Source organism: Echiichthys vipera (assembly GCF_963691815.1).
Source record: "Echiichthys vipera genome assembly, chromosome: 16".
Lineage (NCBI taxonomy): Eukaryota > Metazoa > Chordata > Actinopteri > Perciformes > Trachinidae > Echiichthys > Echiichthys vipera.
The window spans coordinates 4,471,226-4,492,577 of NC_139841.1; the positions used below are offsets into that span (position 1 = coordinate 4,471,226).

The following is a 21,352-nucleotide window of genomic DNA, read 5'->3' on the forward strand; positions in this document are numbered from 1 at the left end:
AGAGTAGGAAGTTTTATCCAGTGGTGGGATTGTTAAATAAGTGCTGCAGCGACCACGAACGCACGCACGCACGCACGCACGCACGCACGCACTGCACGCTTTCAGAGCGGCCACATTTTACACTAATGGAAACGCACCTATACCTTAAACGTCATTGTTGCCTGATTCCATTTCATTGCAGCCTGGCTCACGGCGGCCAGGATGCAGCGCTCTCACTCAGGACTTAAACAATTTCAAAAACGGTTATTCCCATTAGTCACTTAGACAGAAACACATGGGAAGAGAATAGAAACCCGGAGATACGATCACTGTTGCCCATAAGTGATGATAGAGAGAAGCAGAGGACAGTGGGAGAAAAAAGAACAACAACAATAACAATAACAATAACAGCAGCAACAAAAAAAACAGTAACAACGTGAAATTTCCTCTCACCGCTGCTTTGGCTTCTGCCTGCTTAGCTTTTTTCAGGCGTGCTTTGCAGATGTCGAGATCCAGCCGTCGATTCTCCAGAAGTCGCCTCTCTTTCTGCAGAGGACAAGAGGGATCCAATCAGAAAACGGCATCTGCTGCAGGAAACAAAACTTGCAACACTATTTTGATTATATTATTATACACTATTCTAGGCAGCTAACAGTACAATGAAGCAACCAAAACAGCACAAGTTAGTTTCCATGGCAACCTACTTCTCCTCACCTGGGGGTGTTAATACAAACACAGCGTCTTACTCCGAGGGCTTAAAGTTTAGCAGTGAGTAAGAATGTGAATCAGTCTTACTGACAGTGTTGTTTGGGTTATTTTAAAACCTATTCCACTACAGATTACCTTTGGAACAATCATTTTTCTGGCTCTTATATTTCCAGGCCAAAAACACATTCCCCACAGAGCCCTGGTTGTGTTTCTTCTCTGCCATTGTCGCCAGAGTCTGAATAAATTGTTACAGAAATCTGTTCATGAGAAATGTGTGCCACCATATGAACTTTAAAGTGGAAAAATAACTGGTGCATCCTCATCGTGATTCAGATCCGCCCCAAAATGCAATGGGTTCGTCCTTGACTCACACTACACCCTTTCACATGATTTCATCAAAGCTGGGCAGGTAGTTTTTCTGTAATCCTACTGGCAGACAAACAAATGAAAACTGAAAAACACAAAGGAATCCCTTCAAGTAATCTACTTTCCAAGACAGTAACTGTATTCAGAAAACAGAATAAAGTCACTCATATTTTGTACGAGGTCATCCCATGACTTGTATTCCTTTTACTCCCTAACCGTGCTTACTGATATAGTCCTCCAGTCTCCTTCCAGGAAGTTGCGCAGAGGAGTGAGGAAGGTGGCAGCCGAGGTTTGGAGGAGCTCGCGCTCGGCTCCTCCCAGTCTCTTCTGGTACTCTCCCACTGTGATCAGGGTACTGCCTACAAATACACACACATAATACACACACAAGATATCATCAACAATTTTTTCACAGTATCCTGATCACGATTTTTAGCCGTTTTTTACATTGATTTTTAACTGTTTTGCAAGTGACTGAACATTGTAACCAACGTATTTCCCTTTGTAAAAACATAACCCTGGAAGAAGAAAATATATAATACATATATAAATAATAGAATAAATAAATGAGTTTAGGCCAAAGAACCTTTCTGGTAATTTTTTAATCAGTTTGTGCAATTTTTCCAACTCGTGCCAAGTACACTGGACATTTAGCAACTCTAAAGCTTCCTGTTGCCTCTGCTGGCTGAGGTGAGGCTGGTCTCCTCACCGTTTCACTCTCAGCAGACTGTTTAGCATGTTGTCTCTTTAGGTGGTTGAAAAGGTGCGTTGTGTTACCGTCTGATGTGTGCACCGAACCTTATGTGACTCTGTGTGTCTGGCAGGTTTGGGCAAAAGGCAACCTTGGTGAAGTGACGGCGCTCGCTCCTTGTTAAACACATTAGTTTGCTGGTGCACGGGACATTTACGTATGTACATACGTGGCCTCTTGAGTGACAGCTAGCCTTTGACCCTCACTTCTCCTCGGAGGTATACGTCAGCAGATGGACGTATCTCCCTCCCCCCAACGTCACATACTGTTATGAGCACTTTCATGTTCAGACCGATCCCCTGCACCCTGCAGTTCATGGCAACTTTTCATATGTGAGTTTCAACTATTTCATTACTATTGCTAATTTAAAGGAAAGGGCTTCAGGAAAGTAGCCCCAGGCCTCAAGAACAATGCGGACAACATGTTCAAAGTCTCATGTGAATTAGTTGACTAAATGTACAGTGTGGGTCTAAAGCCTGACATCCACCAGTCGACCCGGTCAGACCCGGTCAGACCCCCTCAGCTATCTGTTTTGCATCTGGGGTTTAGCGCCACCCAGGATGATTGTGATTGCTTTAAAGGAATACAAAGGTCCTAGAGTGTTTTGCCCCCATACCAGAATGTTAACATGCAGCCAGAACATACTGTGTAGCCCTGGAGTGTGGTCTGGCAATGTGAGCCTACATGTGATGCAACAATATCAGTTTCAGTAACAGCACACTGACCGTATGGTGTCCCTGGACCAAATTCATTGGCCGCTTCCAGCATGTACTGGCCCAGCAGCTCCGGGTTAGTCATCCTGGAGGGGAGCTTCTTATCCAGCTTGTCATAGATGAACTCCTCTATTCGAGCACCTGGATGAAAGTTATAAAGAGATCATTGTGAAAGTCTACAAACAACGCGAAAAACTTAGTTCAGCCTGCTTGACTCGTTTTATTAAGTTAACAAACTACTAACATTTTATTGCAACAATCCAAATTAGGTTTTCTTTTTGTTAATTCAAACAAGTACTACAAATATGTATATTGACGCATATCTCCATTGCTCTGCCTGCGTAAAACCCAAATATACCAATAACAGTTTTGAAATAAAAGGTTTCTATTGCAAAAGTTAAGTTAATAATTCTAGAGCCAGCAGCTGGTTAGCTTAGCTTAGCAGAAAGAAACCGTGGCTTTGTTTACACAAAGATTTAAAGGTTGAATATGTAGAATCTTCATTAAAAGCTGTAATAATTAATATTTTAAAAATGTTTTTGACGGGTTTGACAATGACTTTCTGTCCCGTTGTGTTTCCATGGTAGCAGCCAATAGCATTGAGTGTTGCTGGTTGACAGGGTTGTCTGTTGTTGGGTGCAGCTACTGTAGGCTGGCACTGGGTGAAATGGAGTTTGCCAATCATGCAGCTGCTTCGGAGCCTCAGTGAAGGGGGCGTTCTTTGTCCCAGCAGCTGAGTGAGCGGAGATGGGCAACAACCAGAGTCAATATAGGCCGAGCATTCACTCCATGGACTGAGAGAAAGGAGAGAAACGCCATTCAAACGCACGCCCACATGGCTACGCTTCTCCTTGATGCTAACATCACTTTCATCTTTACTTAGCTGGAACAGCTAACGCTTACGCTAACGCTAACTGTCAGTCAATCTCCTCTAATCCTTGTTTTTATGCTGTGATTTTCCGTAGGGGTCGGGTTCAAACAGGCTCAAACAGACTCTGGTCTCCTGTAGGCTACTGGGCCGGGTCTGACCAACCTGGCAACCCGACTGCTGGAATTATGTTTTGTTGTTGCGACTATGATCTTGAGACACTTAATGGCGGTGTTCTGCTCATTCTCCATATTCAACCTTTAACTCCCTGTTAAAAAAACATGTTGTTTTCACAGGGACAGAGCTAAAAGTTTCCAGCATTTAAACTAAGTTTAGCTCTGAAAATCTAAATGCTGCTGGTTGCAGCTTCATATTTATAAGAAAGAAATGGGAGTGGAAATATATAGAGATAGGCCTTTATATCTAAATCCCCCTGATCAAAGTCATCCCTTCCAAGTGTTTCAGTGTAGGTACCTTAACAACGACTGAAAACAGGGTTGGAACCGAAAACAGACACATTTTGTTGTTGTTGTTGTTGTTGTTGCTGTTGTTGCTAACCTTTATTATACCATTAGAACACCAGCTTTGGATGTATCCAATCAAACAAGGTGTCTTCCTGCTCGGAAGGTCATATTAATAATTCAGCACCTGCTTATACCCACAGTCAGTCCACTCACTGCACACAGACTGTCTCTGCTTTCAGTATGTATTCACTCACGCAAGTTTCAACATGTGATACAATCTATGCTGTTCAAACTGTAAATGTTTGAGTGGAGCCATACTCCACATCAACATGCCACACTCTATAGTGTGCTCATTGAAGTTAAGCAGGCTCAAGTACAATGAGTTCACACAGTCCTTCCTTACACAGCAGCCTGGGAAAATGACTTACCAGTGTGATCAACTGGAGCATGGAGGGTTAGAAAAAAACACAGACAGACAGAGTTAGACATGACTACTAGTCTATTCTACTATTCTTGCCATTCCAAGTCTATTAGAGATTAATGTAGGACTATAATCTTGGTATTGCTTGGTAACAGTCGCTGAGCCAAAGAAGCACAAATGCAATGTGATATTTGAGTTTAAGGATCTACTCACTTACCGTTTGTACGGTGCCCAAGCTCAATTCACAGCTAGTCTAGTTTGTTTGACCAGTGCGAGTACGACTGTACCCTGCCCAGGCACGGCACGCTACCCGGCCGCAGCCCGGTTGAGAGGTTTGGGCTTTGGCATGGAACGATTACACATGTACCAGCACAAGCATGAGCAAGAGCACGAGGACGAGCACGAGCATTGACGACGGTCCTGATGTCAATGTATATACGTCTGTTATCCCGAAAAGGATTTTAAAAAGATGGGATTTGTTTAGTAATAGTAACTTATGTTTGATTGTATGAGGGACTAAACGTGATTAGGGCTTACTAGTGTTTCCTGATTGGCTGCAGCTACCACATCTCTTCTGCTGCAGACGACATGTACAAACTTTAGGTCAGTCAGCCAGTTTAAAAGGTGCTGAATCGCTCACTTCCAACAGAAAGTCACATTATGAACATTAGTAGGTTACCTATTTATCTCTCAAATTTGACACATTCATTTATTTGAAAAATAACATGTTAAAAAATGCTAATTTAGGCATTTAATGATGATGTGTTACAGCCATATTTTAGGCAAAGTGATGGGCTTGTGTTTAAAAATGTCTGAAGATTTGAATATAGAACACTTTATTTATTGTCGCTTGCAGTTTTTTGGTCCTTCTATAGAATTCTTTACCCGACTTTACTCATGCGCCACAATAATGTAATGTTTTTGAGTAAACTATCTTCATTTTGGGGCTTTTAGAAAATATGACTATGTTGTATATTTATGATTGTTTGCAAATCAATTAACAAATAGCCTGTATGTTTTTGCCACCCCATGAATATTTATCTCAATCCAACCGTGTCGAGATCAAAAGAGGAGTAATGTTTCTGTCAAAATGCGATCTCAAAACCCATGGACTACCGAGTGACGACATTTTGGCTTTTCATTCTTATTTAACTGCATTCTGCAACTGCATATAAACCTAAACTTGACGGCTGCTCACAAGAGGAAGTGTTGACCTGGAAACCAGCTGGCTACACACCAAAGCCCCAAATATTAGCCGAAGAAAGAAGCAGAAAGAAGATGGTTTCCACACTTTTGACTGATCAGGAAGCCATAAATCTCATTTGTTACTCGTGGGACTCCGTGTGAGCAGATGTGACTGTTGGGAGGTCCCATCTGTTTCCCATCTCTCTTACTTGGATTAGGCTGCAGGAGAACCTCGGTCTGTCTCAGGATCTTTTCGGTCCAGTTCTTGGTGCAGTCGGCCCGAGTGATCAGATTCTCCAGGTGGGGATCCAGCTCCGTCTTCTCAGCCTGGCCCAGCTTCTCCTCTGTGAACTGGGAGACAAAGTCAGGATCCTGAGTGAGCACCGCAGACACACCACTACAAACCAACTAACAAGATATGTTAGTGCACTGACATTACCTGATAATGTGATAGGTTAATAAATGAATAATACTTGAGCTTCAGCATTTCAGGTGTACGTATTTGTAGACATGCGTATGTACGGATGACTTTGCTGATGTGTTCGCAATGTAGACATTAGTGAGCTTGACTGCTCCATTCATTTCAATTTAACTTGATTTCAGACACACAGGGCCATATCAGTATGGAAACTAAATAAATACAATAGAATGCAATACAAGGAAAACACAGCGATATAATCATTGTGCAAAAACCACAGGGAGTAAAACACATATAGGCCGTTGTGCCAGTGTTTCCAGAAGCATTAATGTGTTGAAATATACATGCAGATTATAGCTGGATAATGAAGCCACAACGTTTTTTTGTGACTCTAAGGTTAAATTAAATTTTAAAGCGTTCAAAGATGAAAAAAACCTTACAATTACTCATCACGCACGCACGCACGCACGCACGCACGCACGCACGCACGCACGCACGCACGCCCCAAATGTGTTCTGCAGCAGGACAACGAGCCCAAACACACAGCCACTGTCATTAAGAACTATCTTCAGAGTTAAGAAGAAGAAGTCCTGATGAAGTGATGGTGTGGCCCCCACAGAGCCCTGATCTGTGTGCATTTACCTCGAGGGAGCCTATCTCCTGAGCGTGGTTGGACACTGTGGCGTGGACGTGGTCCAGCTTTGCTTCCAGCGTTTAAATGGAGGCTTTGAACTCTGCGGATAGGGCTGTACGGTCAGCAATGGCCGCCATGCTAATCTCACCACCTGCCTCGTCCGCTGTGCTAACCTTCGCCCCCTGGTCTTTTACCGTCTGTCTGGTCGCATACGTCGACATATTTCGGTGGTGTATCCCTAAAACCAGACGAATATTACTATTTGTAGTGACCTTCGGGGTCCTGAAGCGTGGAATTATCAAAAGTTGTGGGAGCAAGACTCCATCTCAGCCAAACCCGTTACTTTCCAAATGAAATGAGTTTTACCTGCTAATGAATGGTCACCTTTATTACATTATTTGTCCAATACACTGAAACTAAATTAAACATTGAGTTCAGTGAACTGTCTTTACTGCAGTCAGTGCTTTATTTCAGGTTTTAGACTGTTGAAGCAACATGACTGATGGGGTAACCAATTTCTTTCTTAAAAATGTGATCATGTGCAGATAAATTAATGATTAATAAAATGTAATCTCTACTACTCTAGTATAACAACACATTTTGAAAGACAAAATTTGTCAACAGTTATTTAGAAAACAGGAGTTGTTTTCAGCATGTGTCACTTGATAAAGCAAGAAAAAAGTTCTAATTGTAAATAAATGTATATTGTATGTATCCTATAAAAAAGCTATTTTCAGCTGATATTTTTGAAATACAGGTTATTATTGGTATGATTAAAAAGGGGTAAATGAAATATTTAATATTGATCAGTCTTCTGTGGTTACACCACTTGACGTTTTAGGTCCATTTGGTCTTACCTTCTGTAAAAAAACAAAAAATGGTGCAAATCCTATTTCAAATTTTAAAAAAATTAAAAAAAATATCTACACCAAATATAAATTACAACAAAACTCAAGGATGCTTTTAAAAACTTTTTCAAAGATTTTCAATTGTCTCATCTTGCCAACCCCTTTTCTGGTGGAGAAGATTGGTCAAACGTTGCCGGGTCAGACGAGTCTTTTCAATGGTCGGGTCAGAATTTGGTGTAAACAACAGGAAAGCATGGATCCTGCCTTGAATCAGTCTGCTGCTGGTGGTGGTGCTGTTATGGTTACGGTAGGGCTTGGCGATAAGGACGAAATCCTCTATCCTGATACTATAACCACATTGTAGTATGTTTTTGTATACTCCTGTGTGAATAAAATACTTGACAAAATAAACAAAATATGACTATTTTCTCATTTTATTAACAACTTTAGTGCAAAAATGTATATAGTATGCAAGGATCCCGATGCAAAGCGGTGTCCAAATGTAAGAATACAGCTTTATTTATTGTTTTTCTTTAGTGGCGAGTAACGGAGAGTTTGAAGTCCATTACTGCCCCCTACCCATGGATGGATTCTCTTCCACCAAATGCATAACTGCAGTGCATTGTGGGTGGTATCCACCCCTGGAGTGACCATCGTTGTTCACTCGATCACTCAGCCCTCCGAGGGTCCCTCTCACCAAGTTACCTTCGGTTTATCACACTATTGGAACGACACTTAAGATGGGGGCGGGGATTCCCCTGAGGGCAAGTGAAGGAGGGCAAGTGAAGGAGGGCAAGTGAAGGAGGGCAAGTGAAGGAGGGCAAGTGAAGGAGGGCATGTTGAACCACATGTAAAGAAGCGGAACGACATGTAAACGCATGTAAACGCAAGTGAACGAGGGGAAGTGAACAAGGGGAAGTGAACGAGGGCATATTGACCCACTATTGAAACGCAGCATTTTTTTTAAGAGACTATTGCAATGGACGGGTCCCCGGAGAGTTACATCCATGCGGAGATTACTCAGTGAGCGGAGGCCGCGGAAAGACGATGCAGCCTGCTAGCTCCATGGCTAAGTCAGAGGTGTTTTCGTATAGCCAGGCCTATGTTTGCACCGTAACACATATATCCGTTCATTGATTGTCCAGCCCGTCAGCCCGTCTTTGCCCGTCTCCGCTCACTCAGCTGCTGGGACAAAAAACGCTCCCTTCACTGAGGCTCCGTAGCAGCTGCAGGACTGGCAAACTCCATTTTACCCAGTGCCAGCCTACAGTAGCTGCACCCAACAACAGACAACCCTGGCAACAAGCAACGCCCAATGCTATTGGCTGCTACCATGGAAACACAACGGGACAGAAAGTCATTGTTACGGAAGCCCTAAAGGGTCATACACTACATACATTTTATGTCCTCTGTTTTCCCCGTGATAACCAGATAATTAATTTGAGATGTGGAGAAAACATGATAGTCTAGTCTATTATATCATTGCAGGAAACGTGATTCAGTGCATTAATGTCAGAGGAGCAGGAGAATATGGATCACCATCACATTTCTCTTTTTATTACAGATAATGTTCACATTAGTGTGCGTCATCTAAGAAGACGGTAAACAAGGCTTCAGCTTAATAAAGCTTCATTTTATTATTATCAGAGGCGTGAGTGAGCCTGATTTCCTCATAACTATATTAACAATAATTCAACAATATTATATTATAACAACACAAATACCAGTACAGGGAGGAGTTTTACAATGTGCACATGAATATACAGATGACAGTTTCAGTTCATAACAGTAAATAACCAACTGAACTCATCTGTCAGTGTTGTTTATAGTGTTCTTCAAGATATGAGAAGTGTTTATGAGGCATGACATGTGGGATGAGATCTCAAGACTATCACGTTTCATCCATTATCTCTCAAATCAATGACCTCGTTATCACAGGAATACGGAGGGAATAAAATGCATGTAATGTATGACCGTTTAGGGCTTCCGTACATTGTCAAACCTGTCAAAAATGTTAAATATTATTTCAGACTAAATATATTTTTTTATGGAAAATAAATGCTTTCATTCTGTACCCATGGGTTTTAATAAAGACTCTCCATATTCCACCTTTAACAGTGACGTGTTTTGAAGGGGTGTTGCTGTCTGTTCCGTTAGGGAGCTGGCTCCTGTGGCGGGGTTGAGGCGCAGGCGGTGTGCTGGTGTCAGGCTGATGCTCGGCCGCATCAATAATGGACTGACAGACCTTTATCCGCTTACAGCGCTGCTCATCCCGACCCACGCCACAGTGGGCCGGCGCTCATCTCCTTACCATTCCCTGAAAACACCTCCCTCTGCTCGGAGCTGGAATAACCGTGTGGCGCACGGTGGCCCGCGGCCGTTCCATCCGTGCCGGGTGCAGTCGCAGCGTGACGGTGAATACAGCCACATATTAGCGGGGGCTGCTCGGCTCCACACAGAGCGGTCTGCGGCTTACCTGCACTGCTCGGGTGAAGAAGACCCCCGCACCAGAAGCCAGCTTTTTGACGTTGAAATCCATGGTACCGTGCCGAGCCGAGCATACAGGCAGCAGAGGGACTTCTCCGGGTCAGCTGGGATGATGTAGCGGCAGCAGACGCAGGACTGGGGGGCTGGAGCCGTAATCCGCTTCATGGACGATCGGAAATCTGCTCTCCGCCCTGCGTTTAAAGAGACCACAGCACCGACTCCCCGCGTCTCCCTGCAGCGTGTACTGTACCCCCCACGATGACCTGCGATTACACAACACACACCCACACACTGGATACACTGTCAACACAGTGTTGGCTGGATGGATTAGCTAGGTCTGAGGATTATCCACACACACTGCCCATCTCCACCCTGTCAAATCCTGAACTGATGAAACCCAAAGTGTCTGCATGGTTAGGCTCCACCGGAGGACAGGGAGGGGTGGGAGTGATTTACAGATACATACACACACATCCATGCTCTGTTTTGTGTTTGTAATTTGAGTGACCTGACCCTTTATTAAAGGGCCTATAGGGAGTGTTCCAAATGTATCTGAAAAAAAAGAAATGTATTCAAATTGGAGTATGGGGACATTTGATCTTAGATTATTTTTGTTGCATACATTAATAGTGGGCGCATTGGCTAGATTTAGGGTGAGTGCAGGGGATGACTTCCCATTATTCACATTTTAGATTCAAATCGAAAAAGAAATGATTGGAATGGTGGAAAAAAATAATGTTTGACAAATCCATCTGTGCTCTGCTGCACTCCAACACAAATGAACGTAGTTTCTTCCACAGACGCTGATGATCAGCAGGCTTTAAAAAAGGGCTTCATATTTTCATATTCATCCACATCAGTGAATCATGCATAAAGTAGTCCCCTACACTGGGAGGGAAGGAAGATGAAGAGAAGAACTGGAGCTGAGGAGACTTTACATGAAGACCCTAAAAATGATGATTTAATTAATGCAAAAAAGGAGTTCTCTTTCATAATATTTCGTTTGATGTCTCACAATGGGATGCATGCCTCGCTGCAGACCTCAGAAGCATTTATCTCATTACGCTTATCCTGATGGTGGTAAAAGATGTCCATCCGCCACAGGTAGTCCCAGATACCTTAAATAGCTCATGTGGACGGAACCACCTCAATCAAACACCTCTTCTCACTCGGAGCATATCTCGCGTCCAGGGCTAGCTAGCTTAACTGTCCACAGACAGATATTATTTAGCTTCTGTTGCCGGGCACTGCTAGCTTTGGATATTTTTCTGCTTCGTCGGTCACACCAGATCGAACTCGGTGCTTTCCTGCCCCTCCACGGCTTGGTCAGCACTGCTATTGACGCCTCACCACGGCTGTTCGAGCACAGAGCGTTAGCCCACCAGCTATATCTCTCGGTTTTTCACGGTTAGCACACCAGCTAACTGCCTCGGCTCCCTGCCTGCACACCAGCTCGCACGGAATGGAGGCTAAACCCCCTCACACCAGAGGGCACGGAGACTCCGGAGCAAGACTCTGTCGCTGCGGGAATAAGATATCGAGCATGGATCCACACCAGGTCAGCTCATGCTGTCTGGGGCTGGAACACGCCCGGGCGGCTATCGATGTCCCCGGCTTGTGTCCACACTGTGCTGTGTACACTAAGAAGAGTCTCTGCAGACGACTAGCCCGCCAGGCTAGCCTGTCTGGAAATGACCCCTATCTCCCTTCCAACGGCGCCGCCGTCGACGGTGGAGCGGAGGTGGGGGTCACTGCGGTGGTACCGGAGGGTCCCCCGCTGGAGGAAGACGTCCTGTAATTGGACTATAGGGGAGATGATGATGGCGTCTTGGAACTCCTCATATCAGAGAATGAAGAAGAGGACGACATCTTCATCACTCCGGCCTGGGCTGCAATACCTGCGGCCTACGTCGCCTCTCAGGATGGAGATGAGAGTAGCACACCAGCTTCTCCCTCTCCAAGCTCGGACATGCTCGATGTGTTCAAACACGCTGCTGCCAGGCTGGGCATCCCCTGACCTGCTGTCGTAGCTGAGACCACCCGGTCACGCTACGAGGGGAAGAAATTGCCCTTGGCCAAGAGCGCGACGAAGCAACTTCTCCCCGTCTTCGCCCTACCCTGGATCTACGTGCTCTGAACAAATATCTCAGAAAATACAAGTTCAGGATGCTTACACACGCATCCCTGCTGTGCCTGGTGCAACAGAACGATTGGTTCACTTCTGTCGATCTGAAAGACACGTATTTCCACATTCCCCACAGAAAGTATCTGAGGTTCGCTTTCTTGCTTTCTTGCTACGAGTACCGCATGCTCCTGTTCGGTCTGCCCGAGGGTGTTCGTACGGTGTACGGAAGCAGCGGTGGCCCCGCTGAGACGGCAGGGCATCCGGCTTTACTCCCCTGGCCTTGATACCCCCCACTCTATCCAGAGTAAGGGACCACGGCCACACGCTGATTCTGGTGGCTCCGCATTGGCCTGCGATGCATTGGCTGGCGGAGATTTATCGGTTACTGTGCGCGCAGCCCTGGCAGCTCCCACTGCGCAGGGACCTGCTATCACAGGGAGGAGGGACGGTCGTCCACCCGCATCCAGAACGCCTGGTGCTGTGGGCTTGGCCCCTGAGTGGCTCAATCTGTCAGCTGTGGGACTCCCACAGTGAGTGATTTCCACTATACAAAGTGCTCGAGCCTCCTCCACTCGGTCTCTGTATGACTGTAAGTGGTGGGTGTTTGAGGGTTGGTGTCACAAAAACGGTCACATTCCTTTTCAGTGTCCAGTGGGAGTAATATTGTCATTCTTGCGGGACCTGATCGACAAACAAAAGGCCTTCTCCATGGTAAAGTGTACCTGGCAGCTAACGCCGCCTGTCATGTGGGGTTTGGCAGGCAAACAGAGAGCCAGCACCCGCTGGTTTGCCGTTTTATGAAGGGAGCGCACAGGCTTTTCCCCGTGTCCAGACCACTGGTGCCACCATGGGATCTGGCTGTGGTTCTGGAGGGGCTTAAGGGCACCCCGTTTGAGCCAATGGAGGGTGCAGACTTGAAACCCATGTCTCTCAAGACAGTGTTGTTACTTGCTCTGGCTTCGGCTAAATTGGTTAGTGACATCCATGCGCTTTCAGTGCATCTGTCATGCACTCAGTTTTTCCCGGGGGATGAGAGGATAATTTTGAAGCCCAACCCGGCTTTTGTACCTAAGGTGGTGGGCTCATGTCCTCCTATTGACCTTGTGGCTTTTGCTGCCTCACCAGGAGGGCAGCAGTGGCATGCGTTATGTCAGGTCCATGCAGTGCGTACTTACATGGATAGAACTAAGGGTTTCAGGAGGAGCGATCAGCTGTTTGTCTCCTGGGCTAATCCTCATAAAGGGAAACCTATCACAAAGCAGCGCCTGTACCACTGGGTTGTGGAGGCAATTGCTTTGGCCTATACGAGTCAGGGTCTGCAGCTACCTGCAGGCCTGCGGGCGCACTCGACTCTGGGCTTGGCCGCATCCTGGGCCTTATTCAGGGGAGTTTCTGTCCAGGACATTTGCGCTGCAGCGGGCTGGTCCTCGCCTCTCACTTTTGTCCGTTTCTATATGCTGGACATCTCCCCTCCGTGCATGGCACGCATGGTGTTGCTGTCCTGATTGAAACAGAGTGCCTTTCCCTGGGGGGTGGTGGGCGTTAGATAAGCCTGTATGGCGTGCATCCCATAGTGAGACATCTCACTCATATTACTCAGAGAACCGGGGTTATGTAAATAACCTAAAGTTCTTTCTGACCCCTTGCAGCACTTTCGTGCTTTGAAGAACCAATAATTGGGTTTGGTCCGTCCCAGAGGAATTGACTGTTACAACATTACTCTATTTAAAAATACACAAGTAATACTCTTTTGCTGTTTATTAACACTGCAGTGAGCTAACTTACGGGTTAGTCAGACGTGACAAACTTAGCTAGGCTCTATGTAGAAACAGTTGACACAGGATTAATAATTAATGTCTGTCATTTCAGTTAATAAGCCCGCCTTGTTTCTTATTTTTAGGTTTAAGTGTATTTTTAATACTCTACAATTGAATTTAGCGTGTAAAAGTTCTGCTAATAGTGATGAGTGCATTAGCATGCTAGTGAAATTAACATTTAATTCAGTTGTCATGAATGTGTTTGGTGTTAGCATAAACTACCTGGATATGATAATGATGAAGGTAAATGAGCCTTGGGTGAATGAAAGTGACTGAAGAGACATTTGTACATCATTTATCAGATAGAGAGGACCATGAAACTCACAGTGTTTACACTTTCATTTATAAGCTGATATGCAGTGGAAGCCAGTAAATGCATTAGCAGATGATGAGGAGGAGAAAGATGCTGATTTGACAACATTATTATTACATCAGTGTGACCACAATTTGTCCCATGCAGTGAAACACATCTCCTCATAGACTTGATCAGGTTGTTGATTGTGAAGATGCTGGATGTGGAGGTCCTGGGCTGGCGTGGGTACACAAGGTCTGCTGTAGTGAGGCTGGTTGGATGTACTGCCAAATTCTTTGCAAGGACTTTGGAGATGGCTTGTGGCAGAGAAATGGACATCTGGTAGCTCGGGGCAGCACAGTGATAGTGTTAGACACATCCGGCTGTTCTTCTCCAATGACTTCTCCATTAAAAGTGTATACATTCAAAACTGTCTTGATGGCTTATTTGGTGTATGCAAGTGTAGAAAAAGACCATGGGATGATTTTACGCCGGAATTACACTTTAAGTGTGGAAGTGACAGCAAGTTCTGTGAATCTAGCCAGACTAGATAGATAATACTAATAGATACTGTACCCTTTTTAAACTGCCCAGATCTTCAATTAGTGATGGGAATTACAGGTCTTTGATGGGAGCTGGATCTCAGGGCTTTTTTTTCTCTTATTTTCTGAGAGCCAGTGGGGGTTTTTCCATTTACCTGCGAATATCAATCAGGCAATGTGCATGCAAACCCTTCTGTAGCGCAAGTTGGATAAAAGTGTCAATAAAAGTGATTTTGGTGTGTTTTCAGAGTAACTGCTGTTACTTTCACAGCAAACATGAACCCGGCACTATGGATTTGGGGCAGACAGTGAAACTTGGGCACAATTATCCAGAGAATGGCTGTAAAGTATGACTCGGTTCCCTTCGTTCATACAAAGAGCCGTTCAAAAGAACCATTTGCCTCATTACGTCATATCACTATCTCCAATGTTATCCTGCTATCACCCGAGTAATGGTTTATGTTTTCCTGTAAAATAAAAGGAGGTGAAACCCAGCAGAGAGTGACTGATATGTCCTGCCCTGTGCCCAGTGGAAATAACCCACTTATGCTCGGAGACGTGTTTTGATCACACCGGAGGTTCACCACTGGGTTATCAGTCCCTTATCACCATTCAATAACCTGCAATGAAGAGAGAAAAACAGCACAGGATTCCCATTTTTACCACACCATCTGTATTGCTTATTCATATCTTTACACCAATGGCCTGGTACTATTAAGAGCAGGAGAAACTGGAATGCCATCATGTTTGGATCAAATATCATTTACTCCATTTTGGATTACACAGCAGTTACAAAAGAAACCAAAAACAGAGTGTCGACAGACTTCAGAAACATTATGAAATTTGTAGATGAAATCTGAAACAGTTTGTGACACAGCAGTTCCCCTGAAGCAGTATCTCACTGGAACTTTTATTTTTATTTATTTTTTCATTTTTTAATCATTTTCAGCACATACATCTTCATAAATAACATTTCACCCCTGACAGAAGCTACCTGCCAGCACCATCCATGGGTTTTTTCAGCTCCAGACATTATTTCTTCCTGAAAAGCATAGACTGAAACATTCAATGACTTCAAATTAGAGAAAATCTGCAATGGAGAATTAAGATGTCCTACTTTCTCTAGAGAGAAGTCCACACCTCTGCTATGATATTTATTTCAACACTGTGTGGTCTTTAAAAACCAAAAACTCACGACAGATTTTGATCATATGTGAAAGTGTGATAAATCCTCTTCATATCCACACAGAAACATTAAGAGAGTCAAATAAAGATGTTCAGCTCACACCACTGCCTACTTGAACTTTCATTTCCACCATGACTGTGAAATAGCGATAGAAACAGAGCAGTACCAATCAGATTCCCATAAATCACACAAAGAAAAACTGTACATGAGAACCAGGAAATCAAGTTGGTGAGTAAGCCCAGCACAACTGATATGAAATAGCTTAAAAACAGTTAGGCATCACTCGTGAACATAACCCTTAACTGTATTTATGAAAACGCACACTGTACAGAGGCTGATTCTGTGAACCAGCTGGAGCTACACACACTGATGTGCCAGTGTGCTACATATTAGAAACCACTGTGCAATACGCCTGCCCTGGTTCATCGAAACAAACAGATTTCACATTGGAGGAGCCGACCCTTTCAATGTTGCTCTGTAATATGAGTGATAATGTCGGATCTTTCACTGGCATGAATGTGGCCGACCCTGGTTTAGGAGTGCAATCAAAGCTTCATGTTCCAGCCCACCACCCAAATCCTCATGTCAGCATGAGCGCTGCGTTCACTACTGTAGGTGAAGTGAGTCTTTAATCCTGCTCAAACTGCTCACTCAACCCCATCCAGGTCCTTTCATTAAGAGAAGCTCAATTAAAATGGGAACAATGAAGTGTTCCAAGAATGAAACCACTGTCCTAAAAACGCTATTTTAACAGACTGCATACGTTCAACTGTGCTCAAGTGGAATTTTAATCGGCAAAAATGTTTAGAATTAATTGATAGTATCTTTACTCTGTTCAATAGAACTTAATATGTTTGGGATCTGGACTATGGCTGCACTGATTGTGAAATTCAGGGCAGATACCGATGTTTAAAATTTGGCAGAAAGACAATACTGATGTTTTTTGTTATCTTGTTTTTGTCCTTATTTAATGTGCCGGGCAAACAACAACTTTTAATATGACCACAGACGTTTTAGAAGAGAGACCGTGCTTCTAATAGTCACTTCCTGTTTCTGTGTCACATGTTTCTCCCAAGCCCCCACCACAGAGACTTCCTGGTTAATCCAATCAGGAAGTGCCAAAAAATGTCAGTTCTCTGAGTGTCCACTAGGGGCAGGTTTCATAATAGATCAGTTTCTCATTGACCCCCATGTTAAACAGGCCGTTTTCACAGCATCATTAAACCTGTTTAAGGCATGGGACAAAAAAAACATTCTAGTCAGTTTAGGTCAAATCTCCATGACAACACTGAGGAGGGTGGATTTTTTTTGACCAGGGTAGTTTTTATTTTATTGGAGATTAAAGATTATGCATGATTAGGGGCGTGGCCTCTTGAGTGACAATTAGCCTCTGGCCCTCACTTCTCCTCGGAGGCTTGTGTCAGGATTAGCATCATTAGCATGCTAACTCCGCCCTCTTGACCTAGACTGCGGTCATTCGTGTGGTGTTGTTTCCATCAGTAACAAGATGGTTTGCTCTTGGATCGACTAAACCAACAGATGGTTTAGGAACACACTGTGTTAATGTTAGCTCTGTTATGCTAATTAAAAAAGCAGCACTTCTACCATGACTTGCAGTACAGCCTGCTATCTATGACACATACACTGGATGCTAATCTGGAGCAGCGGGAGGATTGGGGCCGTGATGGTCAGTGTTTTACAGTCTGAGCATGGTACTGTGTTGAATATCAGTTTAAATCAGAGATCAGAAATGCTGCCTACACTTCACTCCTGGAGCCGGTGTTTTTTCCACCAGAGACACAGAAGTTCCTGCATTCAACTCTGCTAGAGCCTGACCTCCGGTGTCAGTCTCTACCATCTAAATAATCCTGTTCCTGTACAAAACTTTAAAAAAATCACAACATTGTCTCCCACTCCTGTTTATCTAGTAACGTGTTCAATTAGCCTAGCTCCCAGGCGGTGGAGCTAATGTGGCTAATTCAGTATACGTCAGCCAGATGGATGTATCTCCCTCCCCCCAACGTCCCATCAATGCCCTTTTTTGGTAAGAGGAAATGAGGCGGAGTCAAAGTCTGACAAGATGCCGACTCCCAGAGGCGAGGATGATTGGATCAAGTTGAGAGAACGAACCTCGATGAAGAGGCTACGTCCATTTGTTATACAGTCAATGGTTTCTCCACAGCTTCGGGAGACAAGCAGAAGGTCCTGAGTGTATTGTTTCCAGACGGACAGGTCAGGAGAGAGTTAACACCTGTTCATATCTCAGCAACAAAAACTCTCGCAAAGCTAACGTCAAATAACATTCAGATAACTCACTTTCGTAATGCTAGATATGACTGTTAGCTGTGTGAATATCTAATGTTAGCAAAAGAAAATATAAGCACATTATGCAAATTCCCATCAATCCATATGATGTCTCACTGGCGAGCAGAAGTGTATACTGTTTTATACCACTGACGCAGCTTCAAATCTCAAGTTTTAAAGTATCTTGCTTTCTAAAGAAACTTCTTCCACATCCACATGGTACAAGAATGCAACACAACAACATCTGTTACTGAATGGCATTTTATACGTTGTTCTGAAAGTAAATTTGTGCACCCTTAATCTGGACTGTTGGACGGACAAAGCAACACATTTGATTAATCAGTAAATTTTTGTTAGATGAGGCACTAGGCAACATAATTCATGTTTAATTCTATCAGTAGAATTAAACATGGTATATATTTATAAAATGAATTGATTATTTCAATTTCTATTGTTCCACTCAATACCATAAGGCAAAGAGACCTAAAAATGAAACCTGTTTTATTAGGTTCATATTACCGTGAACCTATTATGGAGAGCTAACACAAAACTGGATATAGGATATAAAATAAATATTGATCATAGCATACAGCAACTGTCCCAGCTCTGGGGCTCGTTTCACAAAGGTATTTCAGAATGAACTTTAGTGTTAGACCAGCCTTACAGAAAACTAGACATTTAGACTTTCTGAAGCCTAAAAAGTCAGCCATCCTGCCAGCAGGCCAACTGTGGACTAAGAGTGGTGTTATTCAGATGAATTTAGACGTCTGTCTTAAGTCTCACAGTTAGATCTAAGACAAAATCAAAGTCTATCTTTGTGGAAACAGCCTCAGGTGTGAAATACTGCTGGCCTTCTTAACACTGAATACGTCAGGGTAAGCAATGCAACACATATTAGGTGTGTCTGTTGTTTTTCTGAATAAAACTACAATGCACAGTTTATAATTAAAGTATTATAACAACATATTAAGAGCAGTAACACTGAATTTGCCATGCATTGCTGGTATGAAAATTAATTTATATGATAAGTAATCTACTCTCTAAACCTAAACTCAGACCGCTGCACTTGACATTTTTTTTATATAAATTTAGAATTTAAGAGAATTTGACAGGAAAGTGGAACATTTATAGTGAATGCTGCTTGCAGAAATATGTCCTAATTCAAAACTCTGTGTAAACGATCTCAGTGTCATGTTGTGAGAAATGCCAGTGAAGAAGCCGGTTAGTTTGGGTCTTGTTAAAGGTACCCTGGACACTTTTAACAACTAGTGGTGTTGTGGATGCAATGTTTGGATGAGTGGGTCCCTCTTTTGACCCACATATTTTGGGCAGAGAGTGCTGCAGGTATGATGGATTTTTGTAGGCCTATAGGAAGTTGGCCCTGGTGCCCTTTAAGCCCAGTTCAGACCAAAGATTTGCAACAAGACGAGTTGAAACTTTCAACTGTTTGCAAAGTGCAGGTCTGCAGCGTTCTGAAACGAGAGGAGACGATGTATCATCTCCATAGCAACTTCTTTCTGTACTTCTGTTCTAACCTCTGACTCTTCAGGCTTTTTTTTTTTTTTTATAGCTGGATATAATTTGTAGCATTATAAAACATAAATGAGGACGGAGACATTGAGATACTCGCTACAGCTGCATTTCTAGTTGTGATAATATGACAAAAATAAACTTTTTATTTCCCTGATTCACTTCTTTGTTCTGGATTATGGCACTCACTTGACCCTCTCTCGGGTCAGTTCCCACCGCTGCAACTTTCACTTGCAAAGTTATAAAACTGATTTGTCAGTTGGGAACCTTTGGTCTGAACTGGGTTTGGTTCAGCAAGATACACTTCATAGATGAATACCACTTTTATGGTTTTTGAAGCGTAAATGTAATCGTCAAAAGTAAAAAGCTAACGTTAGGTTCTAAAATAACTATATCACCTACTAGCTTTCAGCTGACCTCGCTTGTACAGCGTGATGACGTTTGTGGTCTCATTTAGCCACCGCCTTTTGAAAGACACAAGAGTTTTCCAGCATCAAACCAAAACCTAATTGAAGGAGCCATTGACTTCAAGATGAGGGAACAGGAAGAGCAAAAATGCTAACTCACTTGTGGGTTTTAGGACCCATTCTGTTTGTGCTGACAGTTTTGCACTATTCCACTGATTGATGGTTGGTGGTATGAAAGAAAACAATGTGCCAGAAAAGGCAAAGAAAAAGAAGCCTATGAGTTAGCAAACATTTGCAGGTTTCAAAATATATATCTGCTTTTTAAATATTTGTGAAATTTGTTAGTCTTTAAGCACAAACACTATATTTTTATGGTGAGGAACATCAAATATAAACAAATGTGTGTTCACTCCACACGGCACCTTTAAGGTAAAAAGAGCAAATGGAGTGAATAAAGTCCGACTTTGATTTAGGTAAAGAAAAGGGTTGGTTAAAGCGAGGGTAGAACTGAACCTCAGCGTTCAGCCGAGGTGGGGCTCAAACTTGATTCTTCTGTATTACCAGTCAAACCAGTGAAACGGTCCATCACCCTGCCTCCATGTGATCATACCTCAGATCATTCCTAGTTTCAACTTTAAAAATATCATTGCACTATTTTATTTGTCTTCTATCAGTTACTACTTCTTCTGCTGTTAGTATGAGTACTGTGTAACTGCTCATAGTAGAAGAAGCGTTTGAGTGAAGCACGTACTTAGCAGCATGTTGACCGACCAGTAAAAATGATGGGTCATCAGGTGTTAAGGATCAGTTTCCTGCAGCCTTGTTTTTCTAATTGTCTGGCATCCTACTTGACCTGTGGAAGCAACTTTGAGCTTAAGGGAAAAACACTGGAGACGGCTTTAAGATTCAAGATGCTGCGTATACCATTACATGTCCATAACTTCATCACGACGAAACTGTGGTTTTCTGTGAAATCCTTGTCAAAGCATCTCAAATAAAGAGTAAAGTTGCTACTCTGATGAGAACTCACAAATTCCTTTGATGCAATGAGATAATACTGTTAATCTGAGTGTTCTGGCAATAGTGTGGGCCCACCGCCAACTGACCAAGCACAAACAAAACATCACACACTGGAGATGAAAGGTTGATCAAATTGCCAAAAGTGTGTGGACAGAGTGGCCTTTGTTTTTTATTATAAAACCGTCCACACAAGGGTTTCAGATTTGTATCAGAACTCATGACCCACACACAGGGTATGTGGGCGCTGCGGTTGTAAATCATGGATGTATAAGTTGAAATCACGGAAA

At 43.4% G+C, this 21,352-nt stretch overlaps 1 protein-coding gene across 1 annotated transcript in view; it reads right to left on the reverse strand.

Moving 5' to 3' along the window:
* LOC310959169 (endophilin-B2-like) overlaps positions 1-9,971 on the reverse strand; it is a 22,905-nt gene extending 12,934 nt beyond the window's left edge. Inside the window, exons 1-5 of the mRNA XM_083930418.1 lie at positions 9,832-9,971; positions 5,665-5,806; positions 2,530-2,658; positions 1,279-1,412; positions 433-525 (exon numbers count right to left, since the gene is read on the reverse strand). Coding sequence (XP_083786544.1) covers positions 433-525; positions 1,279-1,412; positions 2,530-2,658; positions 5,665-5,806; positions 9,832-9,894 — 561 coding nt within the window. The 5' untranslated portion in view covers positions 9,895-9,971. The remainder of the gene's footprint in view (positions 1-432; positions 526-1,278; positions 1,413-2,529; positions 2,659-5,664; positions 5,807-9,831) is intronic.
* Between the last annotated feature and the right edge of the window lie 11,381 nt (positions 9,972-21,352).